The sequence below is a fragment of the Coregonus lavaretus genome (assembly GCF_964263955.1).
Source record: "Coregonus lavaretus genome assembly, contig: HAP1_SCAFFOLD_3048, whole genome shotgun sequence".
Lineage (NCBI taxonomy): Eukaryota > Metazoa > Chordata > Actinopteri > Salmoniformes > Salmonidae > Coregonus > Coregonus lavaretus.
Genome location: NW_028163838.1, coordinates 8,589 through 23,757, shown reverse-complemented (window position 1 = coordinate 23,757; position 15,169 = coordinate 8,589). Strand labels below are relative to the sequence as shown.

The window sequence follows — 15,169 nt, the reverse complement described above, 5'->3', positions numbered from 1 at the left end:
TGACCGGGGCAGCTCTAGCAGGGCAGAAAGTTGACGAACTGACGTGTTGGAAAGGTGGCATCCTATGACGGTGGAACTTTGAAAGTCACTGAGCTCTTCAGTAAGGCCATTCTACTGCCAATGTTTGTCTATGGAGATTGCATGGCTGTGGGCTCGATTTTATACACCTGTCAGCAACGGATGTGGCTGAAATAGCCGAATCCATTAATTTGAAGGGGTGTCCACATACTTTTGTAAATATAGGGTATCACTAAAGGCTACTATCCCTACTGTAATACAGTCATCAGCATGTTCAACACCAGCAATTTCAATTTCTAAACGTGTTCGATTAACATACAAATATCTTTGGCCAACTGAAGCAAGTAACACAATTTTTCTTTAGGAAAACTACCTATTCTAGATGCTATTTGACCTCTGGCCTGGCTACAACATTGATGACAATGGTACTGTTAGTATGACCACCATGGCATATAGCTCCCCTCAATATTCCAAAGAATTGTGAGTGAAATGTGTTGAAGTGTGTAGACAGTGGTGTCTGTTACTCTCACACAGGTAAGCAGTCTAGCCCAGAGAAGCATACACACATCCGTCCTGCTTCAGTCTCCCTGCATCCAGCCCATATCCCCACAGCATCACACACACCACACTCACACAGGTACACACACACACACACACACACAAACACACACACCCACACTCGTTTTATATATCTATTAAATATCTATTAAACTTGTTTTATATATCTATTAAATTTGAAGTATATATCTATTAAACTTGTTTTATGCATCTATTAAACTTGTTTTATATATCTATTAAACTTGTTTTATATATCTATTAAATATCTATTAAACTTGTTTTATATATCTATCGAACTTGTTTTATATATCTATTAAACTTGTTTTATATATCTATTAAATATCTATTAAACTTGTTTTATATATCTATTAAATTTGAAGTATATATCTATTAAACTTGTTTTATGCATCTATTACATTTGTTTTATATATCTATTAAACTTGTTTTATATATCTATTAAACTTGTTTTATATATCTATTAAACTTGTTTTATATATCTATTAAACTTGTTTTATATATCTATTAAATATCTATTAAACTTGTTTTATACATCTATTAAATATCTATTAAACTTGTTTTATACATCTATTAAATATCTATTAAACTTGTTTTATATATCTATCGAACTTGTTTTATATATCTATTAAACTTGTTTTATATATCTACTAAAGTTGTTTTATCCGTTTTATCACTCTGCATTAACATGCATTGATCAGAGAAACATGTTCTGTTTGAATGAATAAAATCAGAAACTGTGTCAAATGTATGGAACATTTCTCATCCCTCAGTATGACTTCATTTGTAAAATAAATTATCACCTGCTAAACTAAATTATACTTCAGACATTTTTCAATCAAAACATAATCCGTAATGTCATTCAATTAAATCAAAATATGCTCAAAGGTTGTCCCCAATAATAATACACTATCATCATTCATTTTCTCATAACATCTAATGAAAATTGCATGCATTGTTAAGAAAGGAAAAACAAAAAGTTTTCCCATACAGCTTCTCAAGGTTGTGTAGTTCAATTGACTACAATATGGCCACATTAAATGACTACATTTTGACCCAGACGTGTGTTATTACTTGTGTGAAACAGTGTTGAAGGATATCAACAAGCTTTGATTACGTCCCAAATGGCACCCTATTCCCTTTATAGTGCACTACTTTTGACCATAGCTCTACACCAAAAGTAGTGCACTACATAGTGAATGGGCCCTGGTCAAAGTAGTAAAAAATACAGTATATGGAATAGGATGCCATTTGGGACGCATCCAAAGCTTGTGGATATCTCTCAACACCAAGTAGTGTACTATATAGGAAATGGACCCTGGTCAATAACACTGCACTATACAGTGGATAGGCTGCTATTTGGGATGCATCCTTTGTCTCTGAACCCGTTCCAGCCAGACAGTTATTCTCTCTTAGGGTCACCTACAATGACAGACATAAATGACCTGTATCCTCCTGCGACAAGTTTTCAAAAGTTTGCTTTCCGTTGGGTTTCAAAATACGATTGAACTGAAATATGTTACACCTGACCATTAAAATGTTTTGGGGTGGGGGTGCTGTCGACGGGGACGGGAAAGAGGGTATTTATATGTGGGAACTCAATCAAAACTGTTGGAAAAGCATTCCAGGTGAAGCTGGTTGAGAGAATGCCAAGAGTGTGCAAAGCTGTCATCAAGGCAAAGGGTGGCTATTTGAAGAATCTCAAATATACAAAATATTTTTATTTGCTTAGCACATTCTTGGTTACTATATGATTCCATATGTGTTATTTCATAATTGTGATGTCTTCACTATTATTCTACAATGTAGAAAATAGTAAAAATAAAGAAAAACCCTTGAATGAGTAGGTGTTCTAAAACTTTTGACCGGTAGTGTATATCTGACCCTAACCCTAACCCAACTATATCTGCCGAACACACAGGTTAGACTATTATACTGAATGATTTACTGCAGTATTTAACCACCTGCAGAAAATACCCCTTGAAAAATGGATTTTAGGTTAATTTAGGTCAAGTTTTGATTAATACAATATTTACCCATATTGGTTTTTCCTGTCAGCTTTTACATACGCTCCAGACTTATCTTAGATAAACTAGATCTAGAAGAATACTTTATTAATCCATACGAGATGGAAATTGGTCTTCATCTGTACCCAACCCCTCCGATACACCACACACACACACACACACACACACACACACACACACACACACACACACACACACACACACACACACACACACACACACACACACACATTCGGTCTAAAGATACTTTGCCCAGTTAGAGTGTGTGACCCTTAGCAGTCAACGTTGGACCTCAGTACGGTCAGGACAGGGTCATGTCTCCACATCAGTGTGATGAGGGTAGTGACACATTACCACCATGTTTGCATAGAGATTCAGAGCAAACACAGTCCTGGGCCCATATCCACAAAGCCTCTCAGAGTAGGAGAGCTGATCCAGAATCAGTATTGCCTTTTAGCTCATAATGAATAAGATATAATTTGGACAGGGGGACGTGATCCTAGATCAGCACTCCTCCTCTGAGACGTTGTGTGGATATGGGCCCCAGGGCTTCAAGTGGAGCATCACTTCCCAAAGCTGATAGCATGCGGGACAGTCAGCTCAAGTGCCAAAAGTAAATGAGGTATTGGTTGGGTTTATCACTTTAAAGAACCAGGTAGTGTGAAGTTTCACTCTATGGCTGATTGCACATGACACGGGCTTGTTTTGTACTAGGCTATTTTATGTATTGTCCTGAACTTTCTTTCTGTTTTAAATGCTGTTTTTTTATTTTGAGAGCTCTGGTGAGATGGCCAATGTATTGAATACATATGGACTATGGCAAATTAACTTAAATAAACGTGAACTTTCTGCTACACAAAGCAGGTTCGTTTTCTAACATATTTCAGCATCACTTGTAAATACAACTAGTAAACATCCTAGTTGCCATAGACCTTATGTTACACAAAGTGAGGAAAATCGAAAAACTGACCTCAGTTCAGTGTCTGGGGGAAACTTCCGTTTTGTAGAGGGAGCTGGTAAGGCGCTATTAACAAATCAGGTTCATGCATTTGGCGTGACGTCACACAACATCATGGCGGCGTACATGCTGAACAAAAACACAGCACACTTTTACCCACAAAGATAAGCAATCGGATAATGACAAACGATTCAATTTGCGTTTAAATGGGCAAGTAATCGACCGTTCATCAAATGATGAACAAGAAAACTGACGACGAAATATGCCGAACCCAAGAAAGCATGACCCTCCCACTGGCTCAAATAACTTCAGTGAAATCTGGAGTCGTGTTTACAAACTTTCTCAAAACAGGTTGACAACAAACAAATCGGGTAAAAGCCAGAAACTGACACCTCAATCTTCACCTTCTGTCAGGAAGTCACCACATTCTCGTTCTAAAGGTAAGATGGTGGCTAAAAGTGCACGGGAAAGGTCTTGCTAACCAGCTAGTTGGGTAACTAACAACAGCTAGACTCGAGCTAATTTGGCCAAACTTGCGTGTAGGTTGCAGGATAAACAGCTCTAACGTTAATTAGCTGGCCAGAGACGTAGCTAGCTAGCTAGTTAGCTAGCTAGCTAGGGCCACTTTCAGTTGCCAAACGTTCTCGGAACATTGCAGATAGAAATGCCATGTATATAGCTGATGTGATTCCTCATTCCACATGCCACAGGCATGTTTGATTTACACAGACTATTTCTATCTGAGCGTTCCAAAACGTTGCCTCCTGCTGAACGCGCCCCAGGTGTAGTTTATTAGGATCCCCGCTAGTTACAGCACATGCAGCAGCTACTCTTCCTGGGGTCCACATAAAACGTACAGATAAATTACTAAGTACAGAACAGTTATAGACAAGGACATCATATATATACAACATTACAATAAGAGTTTTATATATTAGAAAGACACCAAGAGACAACAAAAATACGATTTACACACTATTCATATATACATATTCATATTCTTATATACAGTTAAATGAGCTCGTTAGAAAGAGGAGAGGCGCTGTGATACAATGTTTTCTTTGTTTTTTTAATCTGTTTTTTTAAAGCTAAACTAACTTTTTGCCTAAGTAACCTCTGGTGGCAGAGCATTCCACGATGACATGGCACAATACATAATTGAGCAATGCATTAGCTCCTAGTCGCTCCTCACGCGCTGATGCCGTCCCTATAGTGTGCCAGTGTGACCAGGTAGAACCCGTTGTTGTTGTTCACCTATCTAGTATGTCTAGCGACCTCCTTACAGATAATTTTGTTCCCACCAGATTTGGAGACCCCCAAACGGCGAGCGAGGGGCAGATACACGGGCTTAAACAACACTGCTGATTCCCCTGGGGATGGAGATATTTTGCAAGACATCATATGGGACCCGGCATCACCTACTCCTGCTAGAAGTGGTATGATGGTGGTGTTAAGTCACGTGATGAGCGAAGGCTGATTAGCTTTAACATTAACATCACTTTTTCCTTCATTCGTCCTCCTACTCATTCTACTCACACCTATCAGACCATCATGTGTCATCCTCAATCCACCCATCTTTTTGTTCTCCTTCTCAAAGCCAGCACATGATGGTGTCTTAGTTGATATGAGGTCATGTTTAATTCCCCCACAGATCACATAGCCTACATATAGGCTACTTAAAGTTTCTGCTAGTGGCCCAAAGTGATTGTGACTATGTACACTACCAGTCAAAAGGTTTAGAACACCTACTCATTCAAGGGTTTTACTTTTTTTTTTTTTTTTACTATTTTCTACATTGTGGAATAATAGTGAAGACATCAAAACTATGAAATAATACATATGGAATCATGTAGTAACCAACATAGTGTTAAACAAATCCAAATTTTATATATTATTTTTTATATTTGAAATTCTTCAAATAGCTACCCTTTTCGTTGATGACAGCTTTGCACACTCTTGGCATTCTCTCAACCAGCTTCATGAGGTAGTCACCTGGAATTCATTTCAATTAACAGGTGTGCCTTCTTAAAAGTTAATTTGTGGAATTTCTTTCCTTCTTAATGCGTTTGAGCCAATCAGTTGTGTTGTGACAAGGTAGGGGGGTATACAGAAGATAGCCCTATTTGGTAAAATACCAAGTCCATATTATGGCAAGAACAGCTAAAATAAGCAAAGAGAAACGATAGTCCATCATTACTTTAAGACCTGAAGGTCAGTCAATATGGAACATTTCAAGAACTTTGAAAGTTTCTTCAAGTGCAGTTGCAAAAATCATCAAGCGCTATGATGAAACTGGCTCTCATGAGGACCGCCACAGGAAAGGAAGACCCAGAGTTACCTCTGCTGCAGAGGATAAGTTCATTAGAGTTACCAGCCTCAGAAATTGCAGCCCAAATAAAGGCTTCACAGAGTTCAAGTAACAGACACATCTCAAGTAACAGACACATCTCAAAATCAACTGTTCAGAGGAGAGTGTGTGGATCAGGCCTTCATGGTCGAATTGCTGCAAAGAAACCACTACTAAAGGACACCAATAAGAAGAAGAGACTTGCTTGGGCCAAGAAACACGAGCAATGGACATTATACAGGTAGAAATTTGTCCTTTGGTCTGTAGTCCAAATTTGAGATTTTTGGTTCCAACCGCCATGTCTTTGTGAGACGCGGTGTGGGTGAACGGATGATCTCCACATGTGTATTTCCCACCGTAAAGCATGGAGGAGGAGGTGTTTTGGTGTGGGGGTGCTTTGCTGGTGACACTGTCTGTGATTTATTTAGAATTGAAAGCACACTTAACCAGCATGGCTACCACAGCATTCTGCAGTGATATCCCATCTGGTTTGAGCTTAGTGGGACTATCATTTGTTTTTCAACAGGACAATGACCCAACACACCTCCAGGCTGTGTAAGGGCTATTTTACCAAGAAGGAGCATGATGGAGTGCTGCATTAGATGACCTGGCCTCCACAATCCCCCAACCTCAACCAAATTGAGATGGTTTGGGATGAGTCGGACCGCAGAGTGAAGGAAAAGCAGCCAACAAGTGCTCAGCATATGTGGGAACTCCTTCAAGACTGTTGGAAAAGCATTCCAGGTGAAGCTGGTTGAGAGAATGCCAAGAGTGTGCAAAGCTGTCGTCAAGGTGAAGGGTGGCTATTTGAAGAATCTCAAATATAAAATATATTTTGATTTGTTTAACTCTTTTTTTGGTTACGACATGATTCCATATGTGTTATTTCATAGTTTTGATGTCTTCACTATTATTCTACAATGTAGAAAATAGTAAAAATAAAGAAAAAGCGTTGAATGTGTAGGTGTTGTAAACCTTTTGACCGGTGGTGTAAATGTGGCAACAGAAGGCTAACTGTTCCTTATTCTCCAGAAGGGCCCAGCAACACCAGAGTTGTTGAGATATCAGACATCGTTAATCGGATCGCCCCTAAGGTCAGTGTATAAAACGTGTTCACCGTCTCACTGAGGTCCATTGATAGTTGCTGGCTGCCTGCAGCACCGACATGTTTTTTAATCATTGTGTGTTACTGTGGATATAAAGGCCTTGTTATATAGAAAGATTAAAATGTAAAAGACTGCATTTCACTGTGTTGATTTATTTCAGTGGATGCAAAGATATACACTCTAAGTGGATGTGATACTGCTTTGAAGGAAGACATTCTAAATATGGTACTTCTCGAAGCACTGGGGGCTAAAGCCTGTGCCCATGCTTGACACATTGGTTTTTCTCACAACTCCAAAATCTTTAGGTTGGTCACAGCACACAAACCAGCTGTTATATACCATGTGTTCCTTTTCCAGGATGCCCAGCATGTCTCTGTGGATAGTCCTCTGCTCCAGTGGATTGGGGACAGTGCTGTCCCCTGTACTCCAGAGGTACGCCCGCCCAGAGCCAGGAAGAAATCCACTCGGTGAGTGAACTACTATACTGCACTTGAACAAATCAAATTGTATTTGTCACATGCGCCGAATACAACAGGTGTAGACCTTACAGTGAAATGCTTACTTACGAGCCCTTAACCAACAATGCCGTTCAAGAAATTGAGTTAAGAAAATATTTACTAAATAAACTAAAGTAAAACATTTAAATAAAAAGTAACACAATAAAATAACAATAACGGGGCTATATACAGGGGGTACCGGTACCGAGTCAATGTGCGGGGGTAAAGGTTAGTCCAGGTAAATTGTACGTGTAGGTAGGGCTAAAGTGACTATGCATAGATAATAAACAGCGAGTAGCAGCAGTGTAAAAACAAAGGGGGTGGTGTCAATGCAAATAGTCCAGGTGGCCATTTGATTAATTAATTAAAGTCTTATGGCTTGGGGGTAGAAGCTGTTAAGGAGCCTTTTGGACCTAGACTTGGCGCTCCGGTACCGCTTGCCGTGCGGTAGCAGAGAGAACAGTCTATGACTTGGGTGACTGGAGTCTTTGACAATTTTTTGGGCCTTCCTCTGACACCGCCTAGTATATAGGTCCTGGATGGCAGGAAGCTTGGCCCCAGTGATGTACTGGGCTGTACGCACTACCCTCTCAGTCGGATGCCGAGCAGTTGCCATACCAGGCGGTGATGCAACCGGTCAGGATGCTCTCGATGGTGAAGCTGTAGAACGTTTTGAGGATCTGGGGACCCATGCCAAATCTTTTCAGTCTCCTGAGGGGGAAAAGGCATTGTTGTGCCCTCTTCACGACTTTCTTGGTGTGTTTGGACCATGATAGTTTGTTGGTGATGTGGACACCAAGGACCTTGAAACTCTCAACCCGCTCCACTACAGCCCTGTCGATGTGAATAGGGGCGTGTTCGGCCCTCCTTTTCCTGTAGTCTATGATCATCTACTTTGTATTGCTCACGTTGAGGGAGAGGTTGTTGTCCTGGCACCACACTGCCATGTCTCTGACCTCCTCCCTATAGGCTGTCTCATCGTTGTCGGTGATCAGGCCTACCACTGTTGTGTCGTAGGCAAACTTAATGATGGTGTTGGAGTCGTGCTTAGCCATGCAGTCGTGGGTGAACAGGGAGTACAGGAGGGGACTAAGCACGCACTCCTGAGGGGCCCCCGTGTTGAGGATCAGCGTGGCAGATGTGTTGTTGCCTGCCCTTCAGGAAGTCCAGGATCCAGTTGCAGAGGGAGGTGTTTAGTCCCAGGGTCCTTAGCTTAGTGATGAGCTTTGAGGGCACTATGGTGTTGAATGCTGAGCTGTAGTCAATGAACAGCATTCTCACATAGGTGTTCCTTTTGTCCAGGTTGGAAAGGGCAGTGTGGAGTGCGATAGAGATTGCATCATCTGTGGATCTGTTGGGGCGGTATGCGAATTGGAGTGGGTCTAGGGTTTCCGGGATGATGGTGTTGATGTGCGCCATGACCAGCCTTTCAAAGCACTTCATGGCTACAGACGTGAGTGCTCCGGGGGGTAGTCATTTAGGCAGGTTACCTTAGTGTTCTTGGGTACAGGGACTATGGTGGTCTGCTTGAAACATGTTTGTATTACAGATTCGTTCAGGGAGAGGTTGAAAATGTCAGTGAAGACACTTGCCAGTTGGTCTGTGCATGGTCTGAGTACACGTCCTGGTAATCCGTCTGGCCCCCGCACTTGTGACTGTTGACCTGTTTAAAGGTCTTGCTCACGTCGGCTACGGAGAGCGTGATCACACAGTCGTCCGGAACAGCTGGTGCTCGCATGCATGCTTTAGTGTTGCTTGCCTCGAAGCGAGCATAGAAGTAATTTAGTTCATCTGGTAGGCTTGCGTCACTGGTCAGCTTGCTGCTGGGTTTCCCTTTGTAGTCTGTAATAGTTTGCAAGCCCTGCCACATCCGACGAGCGTCAGAGCCGGTGTAGTAGGATTCAATCTTAGTCCTGTATTGACGCTTTGCCTGTTTGATGGTTCGTCTGAGGGCATAGCAAGATTTCTTATAAGCATCCGGATTAGTGTCCCGCTCCTTGAAAGCGGCAGCTCTAGCCTTTAGCTCGGTGCGGATGTTACCTGTAATCCATGGCTTCTGGTTGGGATATGTACGTACGGTTACTGTGGGGACGACGTCGTCGATGCACTTATTGATGAAGCCAGTGACTGAGGTGGTATACTCCTCAATGCCATTGGATGAATCATGGAACATATTCCTGTCTGTGCTAGCAAAACAGTCCTGTAGCGTAGCATCTGCATCATCTGACCACTTCTGTATTGAGCGAGTCACTGGTACTTCCTGCTTTAGTTTTTGCTTGTAAGCAGGAATCAGGAGGATAGAATTATGGTCAGATTTGCCAAATGGAGGGCGAGGGAGAGCTTTGTATGCGTCTCTGTGTGTGGAGTAAAGGTGGTCTGGAGTTTTTTCCCTCTGGTTGCACATTTAACATGCTGGTAGAAATTAGGTCAAACTGATTTAAGTTTGCCTGCATTAAAGTCCCCGGCCACTAGGGGCGCCGCTTCTGAATGAGCATTTTCCTGTTTGCTTATGGCCTTATACAGCTCGTTTGTGGTGGTAAATAGACGACTACGAAAAATATAGATGAAAACTCTCTTGGTAGATAGTGTGGTCTACAGCTTATCATGAGGTACTCTACCTCAGGCGAGCAATACCTCGAGACCTCCTAAATAGACACACACCCCCACCCCTCGACTTACCAGACGTAGCTGTTCTGTCCTGCCGATGCATGGAAAACCCAGCCAACTGTATATTATACGTGTCGTTGTTCAGCCACGACTCGGTGAAACATAAGATATTACAGTTTTTAATGTCCCGTTCGTAGGATAGGCTCGAACGGAGATCATCCAGTTTATTCTCCAGTGATTGCACGTTGGCCAATAGAACGGATGGTAGAGGCGGGTTACCCACTCGCCGACAAATTCTCACAAGCCACCCCGATCTCCTCCCCCTGTATTTCCGTCTTTTCTTCACGCGAACGACCTGGATTTGGGCCTGGTCTTGGAGAAGCAGAATATCCTACAAGTCGGACTCATTAAAGAAAATATCTTCGTCCAGTTCAGGTGTTCTGATATCCAGAAGCTCTTTTCGGTCATAAGAGACGGTAGCAGCAACATTATGTACAAAATAAGTTACAAACAATGCGAAAAAACACACAAATTAGCACAGTTGATTAGGAACCCGCAAAATGGCAGCCATCCCCTCCATTATGATATTAAGACATGATATTAAATCACTTGTGTAATCAGGTTGACAAGTTGAAAACCTTTATTTAAGATGTAAAGTTTATTTCTCTTCCAATAGTTGTTTGTCTTATTCCAGTAATTATCTTTATCAGATCATTCTTGCAGTCTGATATTTTGCTAGTGCTTATACTAGTTTTTTCAAAGGTTCCTCAATATAGTTATTATGCCTTCCTTGTTCATATCTCCTCTCCTCTCCTCTCCACAGGAAAAGCTCAGTGGATGACTTGATGCAGCTGGCCAGGCAGTTTGACATCAACATGCACCAGCAGGACAGAGAGAAGAAGAGTGCTGAACACACAAACAATACCATAAACAACAACAACAACAACAGGTACGGGGAGGAACCCAAGTGCCCGACAATAATGACGTCATCAGCCCATCAGGTAGAGGCGGAGCTTAACGCTCTGTTCGACGGGCCGACGCAGCGAATCACCGGACGGCTCAGCCAAGGGTCGACCGCCTCCACCTGTTCTCAGGAAGTCAAGGTTCAAGTTGGGGTCAGCCATCTCACTGCTGATGACCTCATCAAAGAGTGGGAGGTCAAGCCTGGCGGGGGAATCCCGTCTGGTCCTACGGCTCGTACTGGTGAAGAGGTAGTAGGACAGTGGAACTCCACGACCACTGTGGCGAAAGACGAGGACTTTGACTGGGAGGATGATGACCTTCTCAACGACCCTATCGTGTTGGAGATCACCCAGAATCCTGAGGGGCTGAAAACGCCAGCCCCCAAACCCAGCAGCTCACTGACTCTGAGCACTGACAGAGACAACACACAGCTGGTAACAGATACAGAAAAGACCCTTCCACCCCCACCCTCCTCTGCTACCTCTAATCCTACCGGTCTGCACTCTCACTCTGTCTGGAAGGGGACAAGCACACACCCTCAACCCTCAAACAGAGGTGTCCTCACTGGGCCATGTCCTAAACTCAAGCCCACCAGCAGAAGCACTTTCCTGCTGGAGCCCAACCCTTGTTTCCAGGTGAGTATGGCTCCGACAAGCAAAGAAGCACCCAGACCCTGCCTCACTGTTGGAGAGGCCCAACCTGAGAGACCCAGGCCCGGCTTGTCTGCGGCGGTTAGGTGCCCCAGTAGAGACTCTGCAGAAGGGAAGGCTGAGGGGGTGAGCAAAGCCACAACTCCAGCCTCACGTGGAACCCCAGCCCCAGTCACTGCTCCGGCCCAGGGCTCGGCTCCCACCCAAGCCACGGACTCCACTTTCAAAGACATCTCAGATGAGGACCTCCAGTCCCTGTTTGACTCTGAGTCGCTGTGGAACGACGATGAAGGTGACGATGACGAACTGCTGTATCAGGTGTGTGACGACGTGGAGAGGATCTCCAACAGTCAGCCCCAGTCCGGGAACGCTACCGTAACGACGGACGCCACAGAGGTCCACGTCCAAGAGAGCAAACCGAAAGCCCCTCCAACCGCCCCTCTGGCTATAGCGAGAGAGGGGTCTATGACTATGGATAGGGCTGTAGGTGCTACTAGCAATAGACAGTCAACCACCCGCTCCAACTCAGCACCAGGGGACAGGAGCAGCACCCCTGTGAACTTTCAGGGATGGAACATTCCAGTGAAAGCAGGAAATGTTGGGGTTGGACATCATACAGTCATGTCCCAGAGCCATCCAGGCAGTGGGGAGGGTCTGGGCAAGCTTACCCAGCTGAGGGGTGCTCCAGGCTGGGGAGCACTTGGCCTAGGATCCCTTGGAGTTAGAACCTTCCAAGCAGATAACTCAAAGACAGTCATGCCACGGACAGTTTCGGCAAGAACCCTCCCAAACTCAAATTCCCATCATGCATCATCGTTCAAGAGACATCTCTCGGACTCGGACGCCATCGGCAACAAAGGTGAGCTTTTTACCCCCTAAAAAAGCAAAACAAAGGTGAGCTTTGTTTGTGCATGTGACCCCCCCCCGCCACTTGTCGGATTAGCTCCAATATTACATTAAATGTTGCCCCTAACAGTACATAAGGCCAATCAGGAAGTTTACTCAAAGTGTTATCCACTTATCGCTGGAAGTCAAGCTAGTCCAGTGGACTGAAGAGAAGAGCTCCCCATAGTCAGCCAGTGTAGGCAGGTTTTAAACTTGTCAAGTACATGACAAACCACATCTAATGGAGACGGTCAAGTTTACTGAAGAGATGGCTATTGGGTCAGGGCCCTGAGAGGTTAGGAGGTGAAGAGATGGCTATTGGGTCAGGGCCCTGAGAGGTTAGGAGGTAAGTCGCTCTGGATAAGAGCGTCTGCTAAATGACACAAATGTAAATGTAAATGTAAAGAGATGGCTGTTGGGTCAGGGCTCTGAGAGGTTAGGAGGTGTACTTTAGAACTGAAGAGATGGCTGTTGGGTCAGGGCTCTGAGAGGTTAGGAGGTGAAGAGATGGCTATTGGGTCAGGGCTCTGAGAGGTTAGGAGGTAAAGATATGGCTATTGGGTCAGGGCTCTGAGAGGTTAGGAGGTGAAGAGATGGCTACTGGGTCAGGGCCCTGAGAGGTTAGGAGGTGTACTTTAGAACTGAAGAGATGGCTGTTGGGTCAGGGCTCTGAGAGGATAGGAGGTGAAGAGATGGCTATTGGGTCAGGGCTCTGAGAGGTTAGGAGGTGAAGAGATGGCTATTGGGTCAGGGCCCTGAGAGGTTAGGAGGTGTACTTTAGAATGGAATAGCTTCATTTTCTATTCAATGATGTCTTTTCAAAGTTGGAAAGGCTGAGTAAATGTTTGAATGTATTAACTTTTTGTGCATGAAAATGGATACACTAATTGTCTGTGCTTTTTATCTGTCAATTACTGTAGGCACATTCTGTCTTTTAAGCTTTTCAATCGCAGTCAGAGTCTTATTTCCATGTAATCTTATTTGTTTCTCAGTGTTTGTCAGCAGCCAAATGACAGGGAGATGCACAGAGGAGGAGATTGAGAGGAAGAAGCAGGAGGCCATAGCCAGGAGAAGGTCCAGGCAAACCTCCCTAAAAGCAGGGGGACTTCCTCCGTGACTAAGCAATGCATTCTACGGACACTAGATTAATACACAGTAAAACAGAATATCAATAGACGAGCTATCCTACGCTAGGTAGGTACCATAAACATTTCTAACGGTTTCTTCACAGAACGCTATCGGTTCTACTAGAACAGTGTTGCGTTACGGAGCTAGACTGCTCGACACACACGCATACACACACACACACACACACACACAGACCTTATCTCTGGTCTCTACTGGAGATGAATTGGTTTCTGTTGTTTGAGAGCTGCTGCACTTGTTTAGCTGCTTATAGTCTCACTATCGTTGACTTTCTGGAGGTCACTGAAAAGTTGAGTGGAATATACAGTAGCAACACTAAATCTGGACTCATTGCAAGCGGCTGGCTTGTAATGGCTTTACAGCACGTCGAAGGAGATTAGTGAAACTTTTTTACACTTGAATCTGTTGACATTCCAAGTAGATAATGAGTCTGCAGATCATCTTGATGAACATGTGAAGATCTGTTCTACCGTCTTCCAATAGTGTCTTTCAGTTGAACTGTAGGTCCATAACTCAGTACATTATAGTTCATCATGTTTACACTGCATGTGTTGACATGTGGGATATTAGGGCCGTGTGTTTTACACCTCAGCCATGAGAATAACACCAACACTAACCAGGTTTCCATCAGCCATGAGAATAACACCAACACTAACCAGGTTTCCATCAGCCATGAGAATAACACCAACACTAACCAGGTTTCCATCAGCCATGAGAATAACACCAACACTAACCAGGTTTCCATCAGCCATGAGAATAACACCAACACTAACCAGGTTTCCATCAGCCATGAGAATAACACCAACACTAACCAGGTTTCCATCAGCCATGAGAATAACACCAACACTAACCAGGTTTCCATCCAAGCTTTTTATGCCAGTCGGATAAAAAAATGTCAGGACAGGCCTGATGGAAACAGGCGGCAGGTAGCTTAGTGGTTAAGAGCGTTGTGCCAGTAACCGAAAGGTCGCTGGTTCTAATCCCCGAGCCGACTAGGTGAAAAATCTGTCGATGTGCCCTTGAGCAAGGCACTTAAACCTAATTGCTCCTGTAAGTCGCTCTGGATAAGAACGTCTCCTAAATGACAAAAAAATAAATAAACAAAATACGATAGACAAGGTGGGATATTTCTGTTTCTGTAAATTCATAATGCGAGAAATGGCGGTGGAAACACCTTTATGAGCAAATATTGATATAATAACCATCATATAGCAGTAAACTTTGAGTCACGCGATGACATGTTGTGCGGTCCTCCCACTACGACTCAGGAAGCCATGCAGTTTATTAGGCTACAGATGAAAATATGTTATGTTGAACTTCGCAGGGTGGTGAAAGTCCAAGTTGATGAGCTTGATGCCCCTTTCCAATAAATATCGGAGGGTCTTATTCTGG

The 15,169-nt window shown here is 43.5% G+C and overlaps 1 protein-coding gene across 1 annotated transcript; it reads left to right on the top strand.

Moving 5' to 3' along the window:
* The first annotated feature begins 3,725 nt into the window (after positions 1 to 3,725).
* On the top strand, positions 3,726 to 14,517 carry LOC311117727 (uncharacterized protein). The gene is made up of 6 exons (XM_084192650.1): positions 3,726 to 4,016; positions 4,881 to 5,012; positions 6,956 to 7,017; positions 7,387 to 7,496; positions 10,957 to 12,605; positions 13,624 to 14,517. Exons 1-6 carry the CDS (start codon positions 3,839 to 3,841, stop codon positions 13,746 to 13,748), a joined length of 2,256 nt encoding a protein of 751 aa, XP_084048776.1. The 5' UTR covers positions 3,726 to 3,838; the 3' UTR covers positions 13,749 to 14,517.
* Positions 14,518 to 15,169: the final 652 nt, after the last annotated feature.